The sequence below is a fragment of the Temnothorax curvispinosus genome, unplaced genomic scaffold (genome assembly GCF_003070985.1).
Source record: "Temnothorax curvispinosus isolate PA1 unplaced genomic scaffold, ASM307098v1 QBEX01002901.1, whole genome shotgun sequence".
Classification (NCBI taxonomy): Eukaryota; Metazoa; Arthropoda; class Insecta; order Hymenoptera; family Formicidae; genus Temnothorax; species Temnothorax curvispinosus.
The window spans coordinates 529006-551647 of NW_020212681.1; the positions used below are offsets into that span (position 1 = coordinate 529006).

The 22642-nt window shown below is 38.3% G+C and overlaps 5 protein-coding genes across 11 annotated transcripts in view; 3 read left to right on the plus strand and 2 right to left on the minus strand.

Moving 5' to 3' along the window:
• Positions 1 to 3982: 3982 nt before the first annotated feature.
• LOC112452049 (E3 ubiquitin-protein ligase CHIP) lies at positions 3983 to 6480 on the plus strand. Its single transcript, XM_025012060.1, has 4 exons — positions 3983 to 4255; positions 4640 to 4838; positions 4933 to 5258; positions 5674 to 6480. Exons 1-4 carry the CDS (start codon positions 4139 to 4141, stop codon positions 5914 to 5916), a joined length of 885 nt encoding a protein of 294 aa, XP_024867828.1. The 5' UTR covers positions 3983 to 4138; the 3' UTR covers positions 5917 to 6480.
• Positions 6481 to 7878: 1398 nt separating this feature from the next.
• Positions 7879 to 13433, minus strand: LOC112452045 (sodium-dependent neutral amino acid transporter B(0)AT3). Its single transcript, XM_025012050.1, has 14 exons — positions 13334 to 13433; positions 12170 to 12417; positions 11917 to 12097; positions 11727 to 11842; positions 11532 to 11639; positions 11375 to 11458; positions 11105 to 11266; positions 10928 to 11038; positions 10627 to 10828; positions 10364 to 10566; positions 10098 to 10299; positions 9870 to 10029; positions 9539 to 9802; positions 7879 to 9435 (listed from the first exon to the last, which is right to left on the minus strand). The coding sequence occupies exons 2-14, from the start codon at positions 12350 to 12352 to the stop codon at positions 9237 to 9239; spliced, it is 2175 nt and encodes a 724-aa protein (XP_024867818.1). The 5' UTR covers positions 12353 to 12417; positions 13334 to 13433; the 3' UTR covers positions 7879 to 9236.
• Positions 13434 to 13540: 107 nt separating this feature from the next.
• Positions 13541 to 16295, minus strand: LOC112452051. Of its 2 annotated transcripts, XR_003040451.1 has the most exons (6): positions 16049 to 16295; positions 14806 to 14941; positions 14586 to 14743; positions 14391 to 14503; positions 13957 to 14055; positions 13541 to 13622 (listed from the first exon to the last, which is right to left on the minus strand). XR_003040451.1 is itself a non-coding variant. In XM_025012064.1 (5 exons), the coding sequence occupies exons 1-5, from the start codon at positions 16192 to 16194 to the stop codon at positions 14009 to 14011; spliced, it is 600 nt and encodes a 199-aa protein (XP_024867832.1). In that variant the 5' UTR covers positions 16195 to 16295; the 3' UTR covers positions 13672 to 14008. The 2 variants fall into 2 exon arrangements, 1 of the variants encoding a protein (XP_024867832.1); XM_025012064.1 differs by lacking the exon at positions 13541 to 13622 and having other exon boundaries at positions 13672 to 14055.
• A 91-nt stretch (positions 16296 to 16386) lies between these two features.
• LOC112452048 (ubiquitin-like-conjugating enzyme ATG3) lies at positions 16387 to 19872 on the plus strand. Its single transcript, XM_025012059.1, has 6 exons — positions 16387 to 16774; positions 17888 to 18076; positions 18159 to 18395; positions 18469 to 18621; positions 18708 to 18835; positions 18925 to 19872. The coding sequence occupies exons 1-6, from the start codon at positions 16703 to 16705 to the stop codon at positions 19085 to 19087; spliced, it is 942 nt and encodes a 313-aa protein (XP_024867827.1). The 5' UTR covers positions 16387 to 16702; the 3' UTR covers positions 19088 to 19872.
• A 101-nt stretch (positions 19873 to 19973) lies between these two features.
• LOC112452047 (phospholipase A1 member A-like) overlaps positions 19974 to 22642 on the plus strand; it is a 6788-nt gene continuing 4119 nt past the window's right edge. Inside the window, exons 1-2 of one of the 6 annotated variants that reach the window (XM_025012055.1) lie at positions 19974 to 20577; positions 22443 to 22545. In XM_025012055.1, the coding sequence (XP_024867823.1) occupies positions 22482 to 22545 (64 nt within the window). In that variant the 5' untranslated portion in view covers positions 19974 to 20577; positions 22443 to 22481. Of the gene's footprint in view, positions 20578 to 21932; positions 21978 to 22040; positions 22546 to 22642 lie in introns of those variants that run through there. The other 5 variants (XM_025012054.1, XM_025012058.1, XM_025012056.1 and 2 more) reach the window with 5 other exon arrangements.

Consider the following 22642-nt stretch of genomic DNA (forward strand, 5'->3'; position numbering starts at 1 on the left):
GTATATATACTCGACGTGCACAGGTATATACTCGCGTAAGGCGCCTTCCGTGGAGATGCGAGCGCATCCACCCGCCTTGAATATCAATTCCTTTCCCCGGTCTCTCGTAAAAAGAGAATCTATATTCACGCGTCCACACACACTTGAGGGTTGCGTTATAGAGCGTCGCGTTGGATTTTTTTCAGTTTACCGACCGATCGATTACCGCATCACTTGGAGTGGACCCATCCAATTTAGTGGGGAATTTAAGAAATCATTTTCTTTTCCTAGATATATATATATATACATATATATGAAGATACAGGAAGAGAATTGATTATAAAAGTAATATCGATCGTCCCAGATAATCACCCCAATAAAATTCTAATTACAAGCAATTAAATGATCTTGCGGATCTAAGTAATTCAAGTTGCACGAATATAAGGTTACACTAACGAGATGAATACCTGGTAAAGCGTCAATTATCAGATTACAATGAAAATCCAGATCGAGATTTATTGATTATTACTGACAAATTTCTTTCTCTGTTTAAAGCAGCGATTGCGCAAGCAATCTGAATAAGATTCCGACGATAGCCAGTAAGTAAAAGGAATGCCCGCCGCGTCGAAATACACAGAAAAAAAGAATATTCTTGATTTTAAAATATATCTTTAGCTTCAACGTGGAAATCTTGAAATGAGATTATTTTGCGAAACAAAGAATGCTGCTTGCTTGAATGATGTCATTTTACATGGTTCAATCAAGAAAAGAAGTTAAAATAAAACGTTGAAATTCTTATAAGAAGTAAGAAGATTATAGATTGTTTTATGTATATATACGAGTATATAAGTTTTGATTTGATATTTCTTTCCAATCAACTGTTTTTTTTTTGTTTTTTTTTTTATTTGGCTCGACTTGACTTGATACAACTTAGGTTGATTGGCTGACGTGTCTGGAAACCAGGAAGAAATGATAATACAGCCCAGCTGCGTGCCCGGTGGGCCTATATGCAACCCTATGCACCCCCGCTATGCGCGGATGCCTCGCGGATGTATGGCTCGCCGAAGAAGGATATTTATGTGCGCCGTAGCGTGAGCGCAGGGCATCACCTCGGCCCTTCTTAACCCCGACGGCCCCGGAACCGTCAAACACACACATACATGAACGCTCACATAAGCGCCTTCGGAACGTTATTTTCGAGGTGTAATTCGCCAGATTACCATCGGATTGAGTAATTTCGTACGTAATCGCGTACGGTCGAATCCTTTCAGCTGACCGGCTACTTCGACGCGTGTCGAATGCATACATGCATGCGACGCCAGACGACTATAATTTCTCGCTATCGTATCGTTTAATAATACGTATGTCGACGAATCACAGGGAGATCTCGAAGCGAACAAGGTGTTCGGGAGCGTAATGGTCGCGCGGAGCGGTACACAGCTGCGAACACCGCCGAGACCCGCGAATATACATAATTCTACAGAGCGCGCCGGAGATTCGTTTTCAGTCGTAACCGTAAATGAGCTCTCTGAAATTAAAGGATAATGGTTTCACGGAATATCAGGGGAGATAATCGAGATTCAATTAACGCGGTTGAAGGAAAGAACAGCGATCCTCAATGCGACTCGGCGTGATCTTTGGCACGCCAGAATCGTAATATCTCACCCGATTATATAGATGACGGCCGTAAAAACGTATTCGAGTTTTTTAAAATGTAGAATGTTCCCGGAATAGCCCCCTTAAATAATATTTCGAGCATGTACTCGATTCTTTTGTTATGTCGATCTCGATCTTCCTGATTAGTGTCGCGAGGAAATTGGTAAATAAACTCCCGAAGATCGATTGTTTCACCGAAGCGATTATTTCAATATGGACGTGAGTCCACGTTATAATCCAAATCGCTGTAATTCAAATCGACATGCTTAATAGCCAGACGAGCCTCGACGCAAGGGCGTGGTGTGGCGTGATCGTGATCAATGGCTAAGTCCCGATGACGACGAGTAGACCTGCAGGCCTAAACCGATCCTACAATCCGGAATTAATAGAGTGTGAACTGTTCTCGAGTGTTCTGGATAAATTCTGGACCGTATATACCTTCCCTTCTGGCCTTCTGGCTGCCGATCGCGCTCGCTTCACCGGTCGAGTTTCTCCGCGTGGAGCGAGAGAAACCGATCAGTCGGTGGTCGAAGAACCACCCAAGAACCGGCCAGACAAATTCAATTAACCCGCGAGTTTCGTTAACAACTAACAAACGCCGAACGTTCTTGACTAACGCGATTACGTCCAAGTCCAATTTGTCACCAAGAAGCCGTGACGGAAACGGCGGCAACTTCTGTCCTCGTACGGAGAAGAATACGGAACTGAAGTTTCGAATGAACGAACAAACGAATGGACGGACGGACGGACGGACGGACGGACAGACAGACGAACTGGGTCACAACACCCCAGTCAGCCGCGCCGCGAAGTTTCAAGTCTCACTGGTCCCTACTGCCCTATATAGCTATCGGATACCGTATTGTTATCAAGCTGAATGGCTGACAAATTTACGCCGACAAATTCTCGAAACGCGGGGTTCACGCGACGTCGAATAAAACGCGTCCGTTCTCATCGCACATTACAACCTCGCGTATTGTAATGTTGTAGATATGAAAAGCATATGTAAAAGAGCTTGCTCCGGGAAAAGAACGGAGGCAGAAAAGCAAGCAACTTCGCTGTATTATTTGGTATCTATTTTGATATCTATCCTCGGTATCTATTTTGATATCCAACCCTAATATATATATCTACGTTTTTATAAAAATTATATAGTAAGTTTGAAAATTTGTTATTATTAATTACAAGAGAATCAGGTTTTTTTAATCTATTTGTCAAGATAATTGATAATGAATTTAACGACTGCACGGCAGAATAACTTAATGACAGTTTCTTTATCGTTATATTGTTGTTGCGCAGCTTTTTTACTACATACTTGCGCGACGACAATATAACGTTCGAAATTCATTAAGAGTTACAGACTAGAGCCGTTCTACACGAAAAAAAACGGTTTTTTGCTAAAGTACCTAAAAATTTAGTTAGATACAGATCTGAAAATAATTTTTTGCACCATATCAAAATAATTATGCAATTAGAACACTCAAACTAATTGCTGAAATGTTAAACATTTTTTTATAGCATTATCATCCTACTAGCGACCTATAATTATTTTGATGTGCAACAAAATTATTTTTAGATCTATATCTATATAGCTATAAATTTTTAGATACTTCTGTAAAATCGTTCTTTCCATGTATTGGCCACAATATAGATACATTGTATGTATGTTACATAATATCGTATTTTAGACTTAGGCCGGTATTTACAGTTTGATCATATATTCAAGATCGTCTCTCGAGATACATTCCGTTGGTTGGGTGGAGTCTTAAGGCTATCCAACTCCAAACTAAGACGATTTTGAATATAAGATCGGATTATGAGTATCGTCCAAGTGTTTTATTTGTACCGTTTAGTACCTTACAGTAAGCTGATCGAGTCTCAGCTCTTCAATATATTATATTTATGACTTATTAGTAGATATAAACCTTAAGATTTTATAGATAAAATATAATGTAGAGAATATTTTAAAACTAATAGTTCACTAAATTATGCCACAATTTTTTATTATTATTATTAAACAAAACAAATGGTGGTAAGTATTGAGATCAGGCTTACTGTACTGGGGTACAGTTGGAATTATTTTTTTCATTATACACGAATACATTTTTTTCATTATACGCCAAAATCCATAATATATACATGAACTGTCATCTAGCAGTACACGCTAAAGTAGTACCCGACAATTACGTACCACAAATAAAAGTGAATTCTGTAAAAAAAATCGCATCTTCTGCCGATAAGGCAAGTTTCCCGCCTTTTTATTCACAAAATATTACTTTAGATGGCAGTCGCATCGAGTTTGCAGACTCACTGTACTAACTCCACTTTCTGTGTAAGGTCGCGTCGAGTCGAGGACCGTGGACGGAACAAAGATGAAATATCGGGCGTCCGTTTGAGGTTAGACAAAGGGTGTCGCGGGTCGCTCTCGCACTCGTGCATTTTCAATCGCAAAGGGAAGAAAAGAGACTAATTAATCGTGCATGCGACGTGACCACCAGCCGCCATCATGAGTAAGATGTATTCGACGGCGAACCTGTCCGACAAGGAACTGAAGGAACAGGGAAACCGTCTCTTCGATCTACACAAATACGAGGACGCGGCCAGTTGCTACACGAAGGCGATCGTAAGTGCTAATGATATTCCTATCGCGCGTTCAACATCGCACGATCGTGAATCGTGATTCTGAATTGTGACGCGCCTTTATGCGCCTACTCGCTCGCTACAGTTGTTGTTGCAGCAAAATATTTTTTGTTTTGAATCACGAATCACGCAGCACGCCCTGCACGCCTGATGATAACGGCTCGACGGTACCCCTAGCGTCCGACGTTCGAACTAGAATTCGGCGAAAAAGTGAGGGAGATTTAAATCCGTCGCGCGTTCGCGAATGAAGAAGAAAGCAATTTTGCTCTATGAAGGCGATTTTCTTTTCTTCATTATGAATAAACAATATTTTTAAAAATTAAATAATAAATGTATTGTTAATATTTTTTTGTTTATTTTACTTTAGATGAAGAATCCAGGCCAAGCGTTATATTACACAAATCGGGCACTATGTCATTTAAAGTTGAACCGATGGGAATCCGTGTGCAAGGACTGCAGATGGGCCTTAGATATAGATCCCTGTTTGATGAAGGGTCACTTTTTCTTGGGACTCGCCCTACTGGAATTGGAGCTCTTCGACGAAGCTGTCAAGTATCTGCAAAGAGGTAAATACTAAATATAACGAGACATACTTCCATTATTTTGCTACTTTCCCAAGTATAAAGCAGATTTGTAATACACTTATCTCAAACAACGTAGCTGTAGACCTGGCGAAGGAGCAGAAGCTGAATTACGGCGACGACATTACTAGCGTATTGCGCCTAGCCAAGAAACGGCGATTCCAAATAAGGGAGGAACAAAGAATTTGCCAGGATATCGAACTGCAGACTTATCTGAATCAGCTGATCGTAGACGACGCGAAACGTAATTTGGCGACTCTGCAAGAACAGGAGACGGCAAAGGATTCGGATGTTGAAACGAGCTCGGCCGAATTTGCCAGGAGAAAAGAGGAGATCGAGGAGAAGAGAGATACCTGTATATCAAGACTCAATGATCTCTTCGCTAAGATCGACGACAGAAGGCGGGTATGTATCTCTTTTTACCTGTTGCTTTTTTTAGAACGGTTCTTTGATTTCATAGTCCGTGATTCTGTTAATGCAATATATATGAAGGGTACAGGAGAAAAACGACCAGTCTACTTTTTGTCGAAATTGATCTGATCATGCTATCTTGTGGAATTTTCGAAAAACTTTTATCTGTTTTCTTATCTGTTTTGAGCAAAAACAGTTACAATTTATTGGAAATAAGAAATAAGGCTGAAAGATATACCGTGCTGAAGAAAAACAATTATAATCCATGCGCTTGTAGGGAAGAACGATCAGAATCCAACATTACTCTGGATGGACTTACTCCGGATTATTCGTTTTTCCCCTTTACTCTTCATATACAATTCATAATACAATTTTATTAATCCTATTAATACAAATATATTTTTCGCAGAAAAGAGAGGTACCCGATTACTTGTGCGGCAAGATTAGCTTCGAAATTCTGCAGGAGCCGGTGATTACACCCAGCGGTATCACGTACGAGCGAAAGGACATCGAGGAGCATCTCCAACGGGTCGGTCACTTCGATCCAGTTACGCGCGTCCGTTTAACGCAGGACCAGCTTATCCCGAACTTGGCGATGAAAGAAGTGGTTGACACTTTTCTGCAGGAGAATGAATGGGCCTTGCATTACTGATGCCGATATGCAGCTTACTGCCATAGGTTTAAGTTAAGGTGGTGGCGATTTTCAGCGATGGAAGAAGATGTGAGCTTTTGATGAAGAGATTTAAAGGAAGATACAACCAGAAAAATCTCGTGAGTGTAAAATAGTAGACTGTACATGTAAAGGACTAAGTAATCTTGTTACCGTGAAATATTTTTACACGCCATATGAGACGTGGAAGCTATTGTTATCGAACGTAAGTATTAGTGAATAGTTAACACTAATAACGATCGTTTAAACGCGAGTTATATATAATTCCATAAGTGCTACGTATATTATTAATTATATATAGAACTTATTAACTTACCTTTCGTATATCAGCAATTTTCTGGTTTGTAAAGATGAAATTTTCGTAATAGTTGCGTTCAATAAAAACATGAAATCGAAATTTTAAAGAGTTGAACAAAAGCTCAAGAGTTTACTGAAAGTTCCAACACACACAGTGGCTCAAAGAAAAACATAGGATAATAAGCGCTATGTAGCATCTGTAATTCTTGTTTTACCATAAATAATAAACTATTTATTTTGCCACCAAAATCTCGCGCTTTAAATCAAAATATTGCATGTTGGAAGAAATTTTGATTTCTCAAATATCACTAGTGAAAAGAAATCTGAATCCACTCAAGGTATTTATTTTAACATTCAACTGACAACAATATAATCATGTATGTATATATATATACATATATATATGTACAGTTTTACGTATACGCAATATTGTATATGTATCGCAATCGTCGCAATTATGTGTAATAATAATTACTACCGTCCGCCGTCGGTGTATTGTTTTAAGTTATTGCGTAAGCTACATCGACAATATATACGGTTAACAAAAATGCGATAGGATAGATCACTCTCTTTGTAGTTCCAACAATAATAGCAGCGCGATAATGAACTGCTGCAATATTTTCCCTCTTTTCTAGATATTTTTTTTAGCCTTACCCTCTTAACAAAATTAAATTCGAGAGATTGTCGATTGTGTTTTAAAACATTAGAATTTAAAGATGTCAAATGGGAGATAAGTTCAGTCAACAGATATGTAGTATTCACTAAAGAACAAAAGAAGATCGTCGTCAATTCATATAAATAATATCAAAATTTTTAAGAGCACGTTATAAAACGCATCTGACCTCTAAAGGAGTCTTCTTTTTTTTTAGGAAGATCGAGCGAGTATAAGATAAAAAACTAGTATGTGCATTGTAACAAATGATATGATATCAAGATATGATTCCAAATGATATGATATCAAGATATGATTCATCTTTCGTCGTTAATTAAACGATGACGATTTTTGTCATTGCTTAATTGAGGACTCCTATTGTTTATTATTTAAGTAGTCGCTTAACGATTGCTAATGCAGTTATCTTTCTGCTTACTTTTGCTAATAGATAACTCGAAGAAATGAAATTCTACTTATTGTCCGCGTTAATTTGTACGTTTTAGGCGAATACTCCACAACCGAGTAGTCATTAATTCATTAACTCTTTGCACTAGAATATCTTGTTTGAACGTGGATCTAGAAAATCTTGTTAGTCTTTTTTGTGACTTCGGTAACGTGAGAAACTCGTGTATCTATGTTCCTATACATTGCTATGAGAAATCCAATGTATATATAATCATATAACTGAATATATACTATATATATGTATTATGTATATATAACTAGATGTAATAGTTTCCTGTATAAAATAATGCAATCAATATCTCTTTTTTAACACGATTAACACAGAAAGATGTTCAAAGTGCAAAGAGTGAAGTTAAAAATATCACTGGAAGATATCAGGCCATTTGAGTATTGTCGCAAAGGAATGCGAGCAGGAAGATTCCGTGGAATATTCGGAAACATCTTTAATGTTCAATTCCGACCTGGATTTTAACTCATTCCTTTAATCAAATACGACGATGCGTATATTTATATGTATATATGTATATATATTTTTTTTTAATAATCCACATCAGGTCGAATTTGAACATGCGCAACGGGATGAAAATCAGAATAATTGACCTACGTGAAACTAATTAGTTGATTAATCTATGGCCGGGACGATGATAATATCTCTTAACCCGAAGAAACCAATTCTATCGGTTGAATTATTTGCCTTTCAGCTTTCCAGGCATCCTCGAGTGCGCGCATTGCATATTGCACACTGTTAACATTATTGTCAATCAAGCATGATTTATTCCAATTATTATTGTCATCAATTTTATCCTCTTTATTGTCACATTATCAGTCCACGTAATCAATCGTGGATTCTTGGATCCTTAGATCTTTGGCAGAATTTCATATTCTTTCACATATTTATATATCTTGATATACTTAAATTCTTAGATCCTTATAGATCTGTGCTTGTCTTATGCTTTTAAATACCTGAATATCTCCATCTTATTTATTTACTTACTTGCATTCCTGGATTCTTGAGTACTTATGGAATTAGGTATTTAGATCCGTTGATTTTCAAAATCCCGAATCTTCAAATATCCATAGAACTAAGGATCCAAGTGCTCTCTGATCCGAGATTCTACCTATCTAAAACAACGTTTCGGGTATACCCACCCAAGTCCACTGGACGGCTCCTACCGCTAATCTTATTAAATCTGACGTTAATCGCAATTGCTAAAGAGTAAATGTTTCATCGTTAACTTGTATAATAGGCAATTTTCTCCGTGAAAGATTACCTTTCATTTCCGTCCACGCGACGCGCGATTGTGTTGTTCGCTCGAAAACTGTGCAGATGGTTAGTCTAGTATTCTTCAGTATCCGCGAAGCTTTGAAAGCCATTTCGCATAGTTAATATCACTTAAGAAACTCAAAATTGCAAACGAGTTATATCTGTTAGATGAAGATACATTCACAAATGTTCTCAAAAAAATAAATCTCTTATATTTTTATCGAAAATGCCTTGTCTCGGTACTAGATACTTAAATTCCAAATACTATTCTTTAATCAGAGAATCTTGAAAGAGAATCTTTGAGGAAAAATGTGAATTTGAGATAGTTAACAATTGTTAAAGTTGATTGAAAAAAAAAAAAATAAAATTAATGTCTTTCACGAATGTATCTCCGTCTTTGCATTATGAAGAAACGGCCCCTACCGCCCAAGCTTACGTTAATTGACACAATAGACAAGATCCTACCGCGCGGATGCGCTAACTACAAATCGACCAGATTCACCAAAGGATTGCAGCCACTTTCGACCAAACAGCAGCAGTCGAAAATGATCGTCACAGGATGAAATGGAACGTTTCTCGAGGCAAAATCATCCACGGAAACGCGCGTCGCGATCGAGATTGATCCTAGGTGAGGTCCTCGTCCTCATCATCACTGGGGCCGCCCGTAGGGCAGCACAATCCTTCGGAACCGTCACTCCTGATGCAAAACAGCAATGTCTCAGCCACTGTCACTTCGTGCGGCATGATTCCGTGGAATTCTTTCAAATCCGCCGCGGGAAACCAGGCCTTTTCGTTGTCATCAATGATAAAAATTCCAAAGTATCTGAAAAACATCGTTGAGAATTGATATAAAATGCACGTAAAGTAAAATACAGTATTGATTAGTATTAAAATATTATAATTAATATTAAGAGACTAATGCCAACCTGCAAATAGCGACTGCGGGTATCCATAGAACAGAAGTAAGAATGAGAATGGCTATAAGGACTAGAGCCCAAACGGGCCAGTCGTGTCTTTCCGTAACACCTTTACTCGCTACCCAGGCCGGATAACCGCTTCCTTCGAAAAATATCTCGACGAAGGACGCGACCAGAATACTCAACATCGCCAATGGACTGAGGTACTTCCAACATATTAACCAATAGAGGCCAGGTCGATTACCAGTCATCAGTTCGATGTCGTCAGCGAATCTGGAATTGTTGCAACACGCCGATATACACATCCGATCCAAAATCCTGAAGCTCCTTCTGTGCTCACCTTTTCAAACCATAGACATAGGACACTCCTATACATTCGAAGAGCGCGATTATGAGCAGTGGAAAGTTTCCGCTGAAATTGTCGAACAGCACGAAGACGTAACTGCCAGCTCCATGAGCGAAGGCCATAGAAATAATGCAGCATATCAAACAAATCACACCTGCGCACAAAATCGAAATTATGATCCGTAACTTTTTTCACTATTCCTTTTACTACTGTAAGAAGTACCCGTCAGAATCTCCTTTCTCAAATTCGGGAAGAGCTTCAGATCGACGATGCTGGTGACAACACCTTCCAAAGTACCAAACTGGGAATCGATTCCCAACGTGAACAGCATCAGGAAGAACAATACCGACCAGAATTGAGCACCAGGAAACTGATTGATCGCCTCGGTGAAGATGATAAACGCCAAGCCTGTGCCCGCTGCCGACTGTAATCATTATGATTAACGTTATTCGTGATTTACGTAAGCTTCAAGTCACTTTCATACTCACGTTATCCAACTCCTTCTCCAAGTCGCACACAGGCAGTTCCGGCATTATCAAATTGTCCAGCGATCCGTTGCCATTCGTGATATTCAGCAGCGTGCCAGCAATCGGAATATCTTCGGGTATTTTATCGGCTTGGCCGAATATACTGATCAACGTGCTATTCTTTTCTGCTAAGCATTGTTCGTAAACCATGGTAGCCTTGAACCCTGTTCAAACGGGATCAGAAACATAGGAATCAGAAATTTCGGAAAAAAAATCACACGTACCTATGATTGAGAAGACGACGATTCCCGCGAACATGGACGTGAAGCAATTCGTCAGACTGACCATGATGGCGTCGCGGTAACAGTTATTGTTCACCGGATTGTACGAAGAGAATGCTATTAGACCGCCGAAAGCTAGGCCTAGGGAGAAGAAGATTTGCGTTCCAGCCTCCAGCCAGACTACAGGATCGGTCAACGTCCACCACTGAAACGCAAAAGCGAATCAGATACTTATTTGAACTTTTCTAAACGTTTCTTTGTTTATTAATAACTCTGATGTAGAAAGAAAATTGTGAGAACGCACTTTTGGCGTGAAGAGATGCCGCAGACCGTCCGACATACCAGGCAACGTCACACCTCGGAAGAAGAAAATGATTAGGACGATATACGGAAACGTGGCGGTCACGTATACGACCTAAAGAAGTCAGAATGATTATTTGAAGGATCGATAACTAATTTCGGCTATGAGAGTCTCCCATACCTTGCCTGAGGATGCAATACCCTTAATCATGCACATGTAGACGAGAATCCAGGCGATAATTAGCGCCAGAGCGATTTTCCAATTAAACACTTCCGGTGTATTGATGTCCTTGGATATCATCAGGGTGGTTCGATACCAGAAATATTGCGTAGGACTGCTGACCTGTTGACCAAGCCTCGCATTATAAATGAAGGCGAACTTAATGCGCGCGCGCATGCACACATGCGATGGAATAATTCATATTGTATTGTAATTAAATTTCGGCGTTACCAAACACTCAGGTTCAGACGCGTAAGATCCATTTCGAAAGTACTTATTGGGACACTCCGCCCAAGGTAGCTGCGATTGGAAACTCTGTGAACAGATTTAGTTTTCCGTGAATGATCCGCGCGATATGTCAATGAATGAAATTAAAACAGATCATTACCTGAACGAAATAAAATAGGCACCAGGCGATAATTGTATTATAGTAAAGAGCCACGTTGAAGGAGACTACGGCGCTACTGATTCCGATACCGCTCATATACGGGGATACCTTTTGAGAAAGAGATACAATAGAAAACTCATTTTCAAGTATTCGTTTCAATCTATTCATAAATAATAGACTCAATATTCTACTCACCTGATTCCACACTCCGATAGCGCCCTTTCTCAGTCTCTGGCCGATGGCCAGTTCCAGATAAAATATAGGAATACCCTCAATGGCCAACATCACAAAATAAGGGATTAGAAAAGCCCCTACGAACATTAGAAACATTAGATTGTGCTTACAATTTTTTTTAAATTCTAAGCACTGAATGAAGCAAACGCACCTCCGCCGTTCTTTTGTGCCAGATAGGGGAACCGCCATACGTTTCCAAGGCCCACCGCGTATCCTACGGTCGCCAGGAGAAATGTGAGCTTGCTATCCCAATTTTCACGCTCATCTTCGCCCGCTTCCGGTCGGAAAGTCGCCTTGCCGTCATTGTTGCCGGGGCCGTTTCCTATTTTGCCCTACGGATTTGCGGATTTTCATTAAAATTTATTCAACGTGATTTGCAGGGGTGGACATAAATTGACATGTACCTTGTTAGGACTGGTATCTTCAAAGGCCGCATTAGTGGCCCCGTAATTGGCAGTGGCGACGTTCTTTCGATTATCCACCATTAATCTACCACGCATCTCTTTCATCTCAAGCTTATCGATGCTTTTTTGGGGCTTTAAGTCGCGGGAGCTTTGCCGGCGAACGAGATGAGCCGTGTTCGCCATTTCTTCTCGTCTTAGTCTTTTTCAAATTCAATTTTCATTAAACGAAAAGGTCTAAGTGCTTCATCCTACCAAGAAAAGAATTGCAATAATTACTTGAAGAGATACAAGTGAATGCTAAGCAAAATAACTAATAAAAATTGTTTATGAAAGAAGTTACAAATTTTCCTAGGAATGTAATAAATAGATATTTGCGATAATATAAATTAATGTCAAATTAGTGTAATATATTATAAACGTATCTATGTTATAAATAACTATAGAAAGAGAAGTTTATATTAAGATTAAACAATTATGGTGTGTCAGTAATACGCTATTTTTAGTCATCGCAACACATGTTCACGCGAATTTAGTTCGTTGTTTAATTAGTCAAATTTAATTCTTTCGTACGGAAATTGTTCATATGTGCATGCGACATTCTCACGGGTTCAACTTATATTGATATGTATATATACATACATATATATATATATATATATATATATATATATATTCTCTCACACAGGTGTCGATCACAATCGAGCGCACATATACTTCCAAATTACACACGTGCCTACGTAAACTTGCATATATACCCCTTGTACGCGGAAAAATCGAATAAAAACCTCACTGGAAATTGATTTTTGCTTTGACGTAAGTGCATGTCCCAGCGCGCGTGCACAGACGCAAGTTTTATTAAAATTTCTACGCACATCTGTGAGAGGGAAGAAAATATGCAATTTTAATAAAATAAATATCTATGTATATGTATATGTAGCCTCTCGATACATATGTAAAAACACCCTTGTCTTCCACTTCGTCGTACGTATTAACGATTGACACAGAAAACCCGGATTCCCTCTCTCGCGTAAGTATCTCGAGACAGCTTTATTCGGATGCACGTATACGTTCTGTCATGAGAAGGAAACGTCCGTGGAATCGTCCACGATCGTTCGCGTATTTTGACACGAGCAGAAACGCCGAGAAAGCGGAATTCTTACCCACCTGCCGGGGACCAAAGGGGGAAACGCGCGAGGACCTTGTCCGTGGTCGAGGAGCGGTTCGCCACTGGTGACACCCCCGTGTGCGCTGGTGATGGTAACTTTTGAAACCACGGATATATCCAAGAGAATCAATAGCTGGCGCCGGCGCCTCGACGCCTCTCTCTCTTTCGCCCGCGACTCTCTCTCGGGGGTCTCGGGGAACGCGAAACCGCGTGCGAGTCCTCCGAGAGGAAGACACTGGGGGTAGGGAGAAAGCGAAAGACAGGTCATGATTTATCGTTACCCTGGAACTTAACGCGTAAATCACAACATTGTATATACACGAAGTACATATATATTTAAATTTTTATATATTTATACTTATATCTAAAATTAAAAGATTACTCTTATGCAAACACGATGGTCGAAATTAGAATAGCGATTGTACAAGAAATTAAAATACGTGGAAATTAATTTGGATTATTTGGATTACCTCGGTAATTAACTACGCTATTCTTTATATGTATAATGAAAAATATTTATTATAAAACTAGGTCTGGTGTGTGTGTGCGCAGAGAGAGAGAGAGAGAGAGAGAGAGAGACTATAGTTATTTATCAATGTATATAAAATATCTGCGCGATTACATAGTTTTATCCATTTAAATTTCTTTGCTCCTACTGAATCCATATATCTTCACTAATGTAGGGTCTCCTCAGCTAGAAATTGCGTAAAAGCAAGAATCCCTAAAACATATACAGTTTTCGTTAAATCTTCCTACACATATTTGAATAACTGAACTTCAATATTTGTGAGGGAGTGTGCCGTGTACGCTCGAAGCGATCGCAAATTCGATGTACTCCACTTTGAAATAGCGATCAAAGATATGATTTTAATCACTACCGCATGTATGTAACGATAACAATGGTAGACGTGAAAATCGAGGTAGCGAGTGATAGGAATAAAACAAAAGCGCGGCGTTACATCAAGCTGTCTTGAGCTATAATTATACATGTTGCGTACATATTATACTCTTTTAACGGCTTCATTAGGCAGGGATGAAGACATCAATTATACCTACTATTTATATTCTTCCTCCCGCGCTTCTCTTCCGTGAAAGAAGAGATCAGATTGTCAACGGTCTCCTCTACCTTGTAGTTAATTGATTTCATGCAATCGCTGATACGGAGATACCTAAAACAAGCACACGTAACATATGGTAAATTATATCAAAATAATCGCACTGTCGATCGTTTTTAAAAGGATGATTACATACATATTATGGAAGAACTGGTAGCCCTCCACGGCCCACTGCAGGAGCAACTGGAGCGTCGGTCGGTAAGGTGTCCCCTTGATTAATTCTTGCATCGTTTCGTCCTTCAAAGACACTTTACTTCTGGCATTTTCCAAATTAACCAAATGGTTCTTCAAATCCTGAAATTAATAAATTTGAACGTCGGCGTTTTTCATTTTTACTCGCGGAATAAAGATAATACCTGATTAGCGTCATTAAGCTGCGTCAAAATGTCCGAGAGGAGCGCAATTTCTTCCTCGAGGCCCATGAGAATTTTAAATATCAATCTTCCCCGCGTTTCTCGATCCACACTATCTTCCGTCCCGTCTATTTTTTCACTGTAGAAACAGATAAAAATCGACTGATTAATTGATGCTCCAAGTCGATTAGTTTCCTAAGTTTTTAAATTACTTAAAGGATTAAACCCTGTATTAATAAATTTTTTTACTCGACTAATTTTTCTAAATTTTATTATTACAGACTAATGAACGTACGATAATTATTTAAATTTGTTTCTTTATCGAAGGTATCAAAAAAATTAAGAACTTAACATATAGGAAGTCGTTATGACTTCCTATATGTTAAATTCTTAATTTTTTAATGTTTATTCCTTCCTCTCTGTTTTCAATGTTTGATTTCTTGTTCTTTATTCTTGCTTATTGTATCTGAGCTTAGAATGACTTCAACTCTAATCAGTAACAAGATTATCAAGCAATACCTATATTATTAAGAACGAGATTGTATATAGATAAGATATTAGAATAACGAACGTTAAAATAATGAATTATGTAGATAGAAACTTTGCTTATACATAATTATGGATAAAATTATTTATTTCTTGTAACTTGTGAATGTGGAAAAAAAATTAGATTAAGAACAAATGTTAAAAATTTTGTTATAAACGCTGAATATACGATTTAATTAATCAGTGATTAAAGTAATCGAATTTCAATCGAAGTCACCTTAAACTTTGTTACTTTAATATAAAATAGTTATAAAAATAAAATTATACGAATCGATCGATTATCATTGATATTTTTAAGATGTTATCGATTATGAAAAATCTCGAAACAAATTATCTAAACGTCGATTTATCTTTTTAACATCGTCCATCCCCACTTCGCCGCGACACACAATGATCTCGAATCCCAAAAACCTGGCCAAAATATGAAGGCGTTCTTCAATTTAAATGGAAATTGATATACTAGTTCAGAATTTATCTTTTTTACTCCACATTGGAAGGAAAAAGATAAACTCTGAACTAGTGCAGTTAGTTCAATAGAGAAAACAGACCCAATCGACTCCCAGCAGTCCCAGCAGGGATCCCAGGTTGGCCAGGTTTTTGGGATTTGAAACCGACAGTCACGCCACCTGGCCTGCTCTCGTCCGAGTCGCGGTAAGAAAATTGTCGCGCGATCAAGGATCGCCACTTGTTGTCCACTTACTTCGTGACATGGCGCAATTGCTCCGTTTGATTAGCGAGAGCCTTGAGCGGTCTCTCGGCCGTCCTCGACAATTCCCTCCACTTGTCGTCCAGCCTTTCTAGACGCGCGAAGTAGCGGACGAGGCACGCGTGAAGCTCACGTGCCATCCTCGCTGATCCTCGCGGATCTGCGCGACAGGCGCGACTATCGACTCTCGAGTGTGGAAGCGTCGGGATTTTTTCGCCGCTCGGGGAAAGGAAAGCTCGCCTGATTCCCCAAATCCCTAGGAGGTCCAGCTTGCTGCGGCAGTGCGGCGACGTCCGGCGTCCGACCGTCCATCTACCGATTTCTCGCGTCCCGCGGTCCGCGGTGGTTTGCCGTGGTTACCTGTCGGACGAGGTTTGCGTGCCACTTCGTTCGAACGCGAATCGATCCGGCGAGCCGGGAAAGAGCGAACGACGAGCGGGCATCGCGACGCAAGAAGGAATAGCTTTTTCATTGTAGACTGGGATGAGACTCCGCTGAGCAACATTGCTGTTTCTCTCTCTTTCTCTCTGTCTCTCTCTTGCACAGTCTGACAGATTCAGTCTGTCAGTCTGCCTGTCTGTGTGCGTGCGTGTGTGTGTGTGTAGCTCTCTTTCTCTCTCCGATATCGCCGCGAATAAGTCATCAACAATGCAAAGTGTAATAAATTCCGTGAAGGGCACTGCGCTGGGCGTCGCTGAATACTTGACGCCGGTGCTGAAGGTAATTTCCATCCACTTGCTGCACCGGAAATTGCACGTTGATAATTTGGAGTAGATTAGATATTTTGGTTTGATTAGTGCCGAACAATGAAGGGAGATGCACAGGAAATCTGATGTAACTAATAAACAAAAAATAGAGAAACGAATAAAATATGCAGGATATGGATTCTCTTTACTTCTCGAAGATTATACCACCGATAAAAAAGTCACTCTGTACTCATTAAGCACAGTGGTAACAGCTCCAGTATGTTGACAGAATGGTAACAAATTAAAAAACATGTCAGCAAACTGACATCAACTGCATTCAGAACTCATATTCTGCCAGCAGAGTCTGCTAACATAATTAGACAGCAGATTGGCAGCAGAAACCATGCAGATAGAGCCTACTGAGAGGCAATATGAGCAGATTGGATGATTTCTACAATTTCTGCTGTCAATCTGCTTATATTGCCTGTCAGCAGGTTCTGTCTTTCTGGAAACAGTTTGACCACATCGTCTGACTGAGCAGCTTCTGTGTGAAATTTGTTGCCTTTTTGACATTAAAAATTTACTGCAGGCTCTGAGCTCTGCTGAAAATCTGTCTGCGTTGGTTTGGCTACCTGGGAGTATGCCACTAGTTTGCCAGCAGATTTGAGCCAAGTATTCCGGCAGATTGATATTACTATTGACATAATCTGACAGTAGATTTTTAGTAGAAACCAAACAAACGTTATCAGTTTGTAACCATTTAAACAGATGATCATTTAAATGGCGACAATATGATAGGTTTTGCTTGATTTCTGGAGTCAATCTATCATTCTGTATTCTGCCGATAAAATTTGTACTTTACAAAATTTATTTTCGACAGATTTAGCTATCTGGATAGTTTTTATCGATTTCTTTTACATAACGCTTTTTCGTCGGTTGCTTCGTGATTTATCGGACATTCAGTATTTATGTGAAAAATTGTGTAAAACTGTTGATTTAATTTTGTAGTAAACACTTCACAAAATGTGTTTTTAACAGATTTGACTATAATATAATTCTTATTGATTTTTCTTACATAGCTTTATCGTTGCATTGTGATTTATTGGACATTCTATATTCATGTAAAATCGCACGGTTCTCTTTTAAGGAAAGCAAATTCCGAGAAACGGGTGTTTTGACACCAGAGGAATTTGTAGCAGCCGGCGACCATTTGGTGCATCATTGTCCCACGTGGCAGTGGGCAACCGGCGACGAGGATAGGGCAAAGTCTTACTTACCAAAAGGCAAACAATTCCTGCTGACTCGTAATGTTCCTTGCACGCGTCGATGTAAGCAGGTAACATCATGCTTGCATAAGTAGCATGCAATTTTTTCTCTTTAGTTTGTATATAATAATATCGTTTATTTTGCATTTGTAGATGGAATACAGCAACGAGCAAGAATGTATTATAGAAGCTGACGATCCTGAAGGCGGTTGGGTAGACACCCATCATTACGCCAGTGTCGCTGGTCTGGATGAAAGAGTGACGGAAATGGCACTGGAAGAGTCGCTGGGGGAGCCATCTCAAGACAATGCGGACGAGGATGAGGATGACGAGGACGCCGCTGATATGGAGGCCTTCGAAATCAGCGGTATGCTGGATGAGCAGGATAAGGTAGCAAACACAAATCTGCAGAAGAAGGAGAATTTCCTGAATTAATAATTGTAGAAATCGATTGTCCTTATAGCACGCGGCGACGGAAAGCTCTAAGAAAACTAGCCACGAGAAGCGGGACTCGTTTACGGAGGGAGAGATTATTCGCACTCGCACCTATGACTTGTACATTACATACGATAAATATTATCAAACACCCAGATTATGGTTGTTTGGATACAATGAGGTAAGACGCATATTTATTTCTTCCTGGTTTCTTAAATCTTTGAATGATTGCATCTCCTTCCACTATACTAATTATTTTATCATTAGAATCGGAAACCGCTTAGCGCAGAAGAGATGTACGAAGATGTTAGTCAAGATCACGCTAAAAAGACGGTCACGATGGAGATCCACCCGCACATGCCTGGTCCTCCTATGGCTTCTGTTCATCCCTGCAGGTAAAAGGGCGAAAGAGTATCCGACCTAAATTAGTTAGATTCACGAATTTTGATGGATGATTAAGTTAAACGATTCATTGTTTGCGCAGGCACGCTGAAGTGATGAAGAAAATCATGGAGACGGTGATGGAGGGCGGTGGAGAATTAGGAGTACACATGTACCTTATAATTTTTCTGAAATTCGTTCAGTCTGTCATACCGACGATCGAATATGACTATACGCAAAATTTTATGCTAAATGCGATCGGCTAAATGCGTCACTAGTGCTAAGTTATCAGCATTGTATTGTGATTAATATAAATTGCTTACCAACTGTATTTAGTGGATACGCGGGATAAATGTGTATCGATGTTTACTACGCTTTTTATTATAAGTGCGAAAATTGTCAGGATATTCGAAATTATAAGGATCCAAGAGAAGAGAATTTCATGCATCTTGAATGATCTTTGAGGGTCCAGAAATTATGATAAGAATATCGAACGATATAAACATCCCACTCCCGAGAACCCAAAGATATGAAACTGTACGGATCTCGAGTGTTCAGCATTTAAGGATCCATTTGTACACTTGTCCTAATTAATTTTAAGCAAACATACACCTCCACTTTTTTACATTGCAAGATACTGAGTTGAATAGATATTTTACTTGACAACCGTTAAGCCGATTCTAAAATCAGTCGTATGTCGGAGTCGGATGTCTGAACGTAACCGATGGTCCAATGAGGGAAATTCGTTTTCAAAAAAGAAATTCTCTTATTGGACCATCGGCTGCGTTCCGACATCCGACTTCGACATACGACTGATTGTAGAACCGACCTTAGACAATAAGCGAAAAATAAAGGCTACACTGATTAAGCAACGAAAGGAATCGGCAGAAAGAGAGAGAGAGAGAGAGAAATACGGAAGTAATTTCCTATTTCTTATATGTTTATAATTAAGCTGATTATTTGTTAACGTATTTACAAAAGAAGCTTAAATATTTATCAAAATCGGTTATCGTTAATTATACGAAAATAAATTGGAATAATTCGAACAGTACTTGTGTGTGACCAGTTTATTTATCACTCGCCGTCACAGTAAGGTGACTAAAATTTAGCCTTTTCCGGTCGACCGTTTCCCCTCTGATTTACTTCCTTGCACGTTAAGGAGATACACATAATTATTTCCACCGGTAATCTGTGACAATCCCATAAATCTACCGGTATATAAATTAACATAGTGCGATTAAGTGAGCACCTGACAGAATTATGGGACATCGTGTGACACGATGTCGCACTCATTGCTTTATGAGCAATTTAGATATAGTAAACATAGATTAGATATAAAATTAAATATAGAAATCTACTATTTTTATCGAAGATTAAAGCAGATGGTTTAATTCGACCCAACTGGCCATTTATTAATATAATATTCAAATATACAACGTTTCGACCATGGTTTGTGGGCTTATCAAGTGTAAACTAAGTTATAGATTTACAATGTGGCTGTTTTGCGGAACATTTTAATTATAGAGACTGATAATAGAACGAAAATAATTCTATTATCAGTCTTTATAATTAAGATGTTTCGCAGAACAGCCTCATTGTAAATCTATATTCGCCGGTAGGCCCGGTAGATGGTCGAATTATAGTTGTGATAAACATTGATTTAGAAGTTAGCAAGCCAACCTGCGAGTGATATATACTGACAAGTTTTCTACACTCATCTTTTACATTGTCACGTTTTACATGACACACAAAACCTGTAAGTTCTCTAATTTATATTATTTATTAATTATATTTCTTCTACTACTTCCACTAATTAATGTTTAATATTTTAGTTTCTTGACTTTTTAGCGCAATGCCATAACTAGGATTAGTTTTGTATAAGACATATTAAGATTCATAAAAACGGTTTTCCGTTGCGAATCATTGTTTCCGCGGTGGGTAGTCCTCTTCACAACATATATAGCCACTGCGCAATGCAAATATAACGATAACGAAAGTTTCGTTACGAAACTGTCGTTAAGAGTTGCAGAATAGGCCTACTCTCCTTTGTGACTAAAATTAGTAATACGAAAATTATAGTGCTGATAAATTAATTGTCTTAGTTGATGTTATGGCACTATTCACAAACATCCCCGAAGAATTAATTTTAAAAGGAAAGAAGGGGTGAAAAACCACATATCTTCCGTGTGACAGAACTTAACACAATTTTTATACGCTATCGACTTGGTTTTATCTTCTAAACTTTTATTTTAACGGACAGATTTCTCTGGCAGCCCCATGGGGTTTTCTCTCTTACCTATCCTTGCAGATATTGTAATGGATGTCCTTGAGACATGCTACCTAAAATCATGAGATTTTTGTGATTCCCATTTTTTATAAATACGTCGATAACATTTTTGCAATAATTTCCAAATAAAAAATTATAACATACTAAATGTCTTTAATAATTATCATCCTCGATTGTGAAATTTACATATGCAACCGAAAAAAACAATTTAATAAATTTCTTAGATACGACAATTATATTATTAGAGATGGCAATATACTGCTGACCAATACACAAAACCTGTAATATAAACTATAAACCATAATTTATTTCTTGTTCAAAATAATATAAAGTTATTATTTTAATTATGTAAATATATGTTGTGAAAAAGAACGTAAAGAATTAAGCATTAACATATTTCCTGTAAAATATTTTGTAATGACATATTTCCTATGAAATATGTTACCAATGATTGTGTATCTTTAAAAAATATATAAAGATTAAACATACTGCAAGTGTTTTAATCAACGGAATTATATAATTTTTATATACATATCTGCTATATATCTACATTTGTGACACATTTTCGAGTGATAAAAGTGACAATTGACCATGAAATATTATCATTAAATTATATGTATGTACATTATGCGAGTCACAGCTGCTGTGCATTTTAGTGGAAATAGTGAAATTCGCAAAATTAGCGGGTATTTCGAAAGTATGGCCTAGGTTACACCGACCGTTTGGTACGCGTACCAAGTACTTATCAAATCCGTATCAAATCTCGGTATCACCGGTATATAACCCGAGATACGGATTTGATACGAATATAGTACTTGATGGTACGCGTACCAAACGGTCGGTGTAAAACTAGGCCTATAAACAATTAAGTATTAAAAAGTTGTTTAAATTTACATTTATTTTAGAATTATTATTTCAGAATTACTTACTTTAGGACTTTACTATCTGCATTCTTACAAATAGTTAAAAAAATGTGTTTTTATAAATAATATGAAAATTTTCAAATATATTTAATTAATTTTGTGAGAATAATTGTGCATATTCGCTATATATCATTCAATAATAATCAATTAATAATCATTCTTTTCCATTTTTTCGATGTTTGTAATTTTTTTATTATATGCTCGTATTCGGCATAATCAACTTTCTGCCAGATAGAAGATTATCCGACGTTTGACACGTGTGTGTTCTTTATACACAGTCTTTATACGCAGTAAGGCAAACAGGGCGATATTAGATAACGGAATGTCTCATAAATTTAACAGTGTATAAATTAGCAACGTGGCTTATATATTGCTGTGCGCAGAAAAAAATTTCAAGTTTGGTCTGTCCAGAAATCCTTTTTTGTTGGTGGAATCGATTTCAGAGCCACAATGATAAGTCACACTTTTCGACAATTTGCTTTCACCATTGTGATAACATACGCGATTGCAGTTGGTAAGTATTGATTTTTAATTCAATACATGATCAAGAAAATTCATTAGTTATGTGTGTGTGTGTGTGTGTGTGTGTGTGTGTGTGTGTGTGTGTGTGT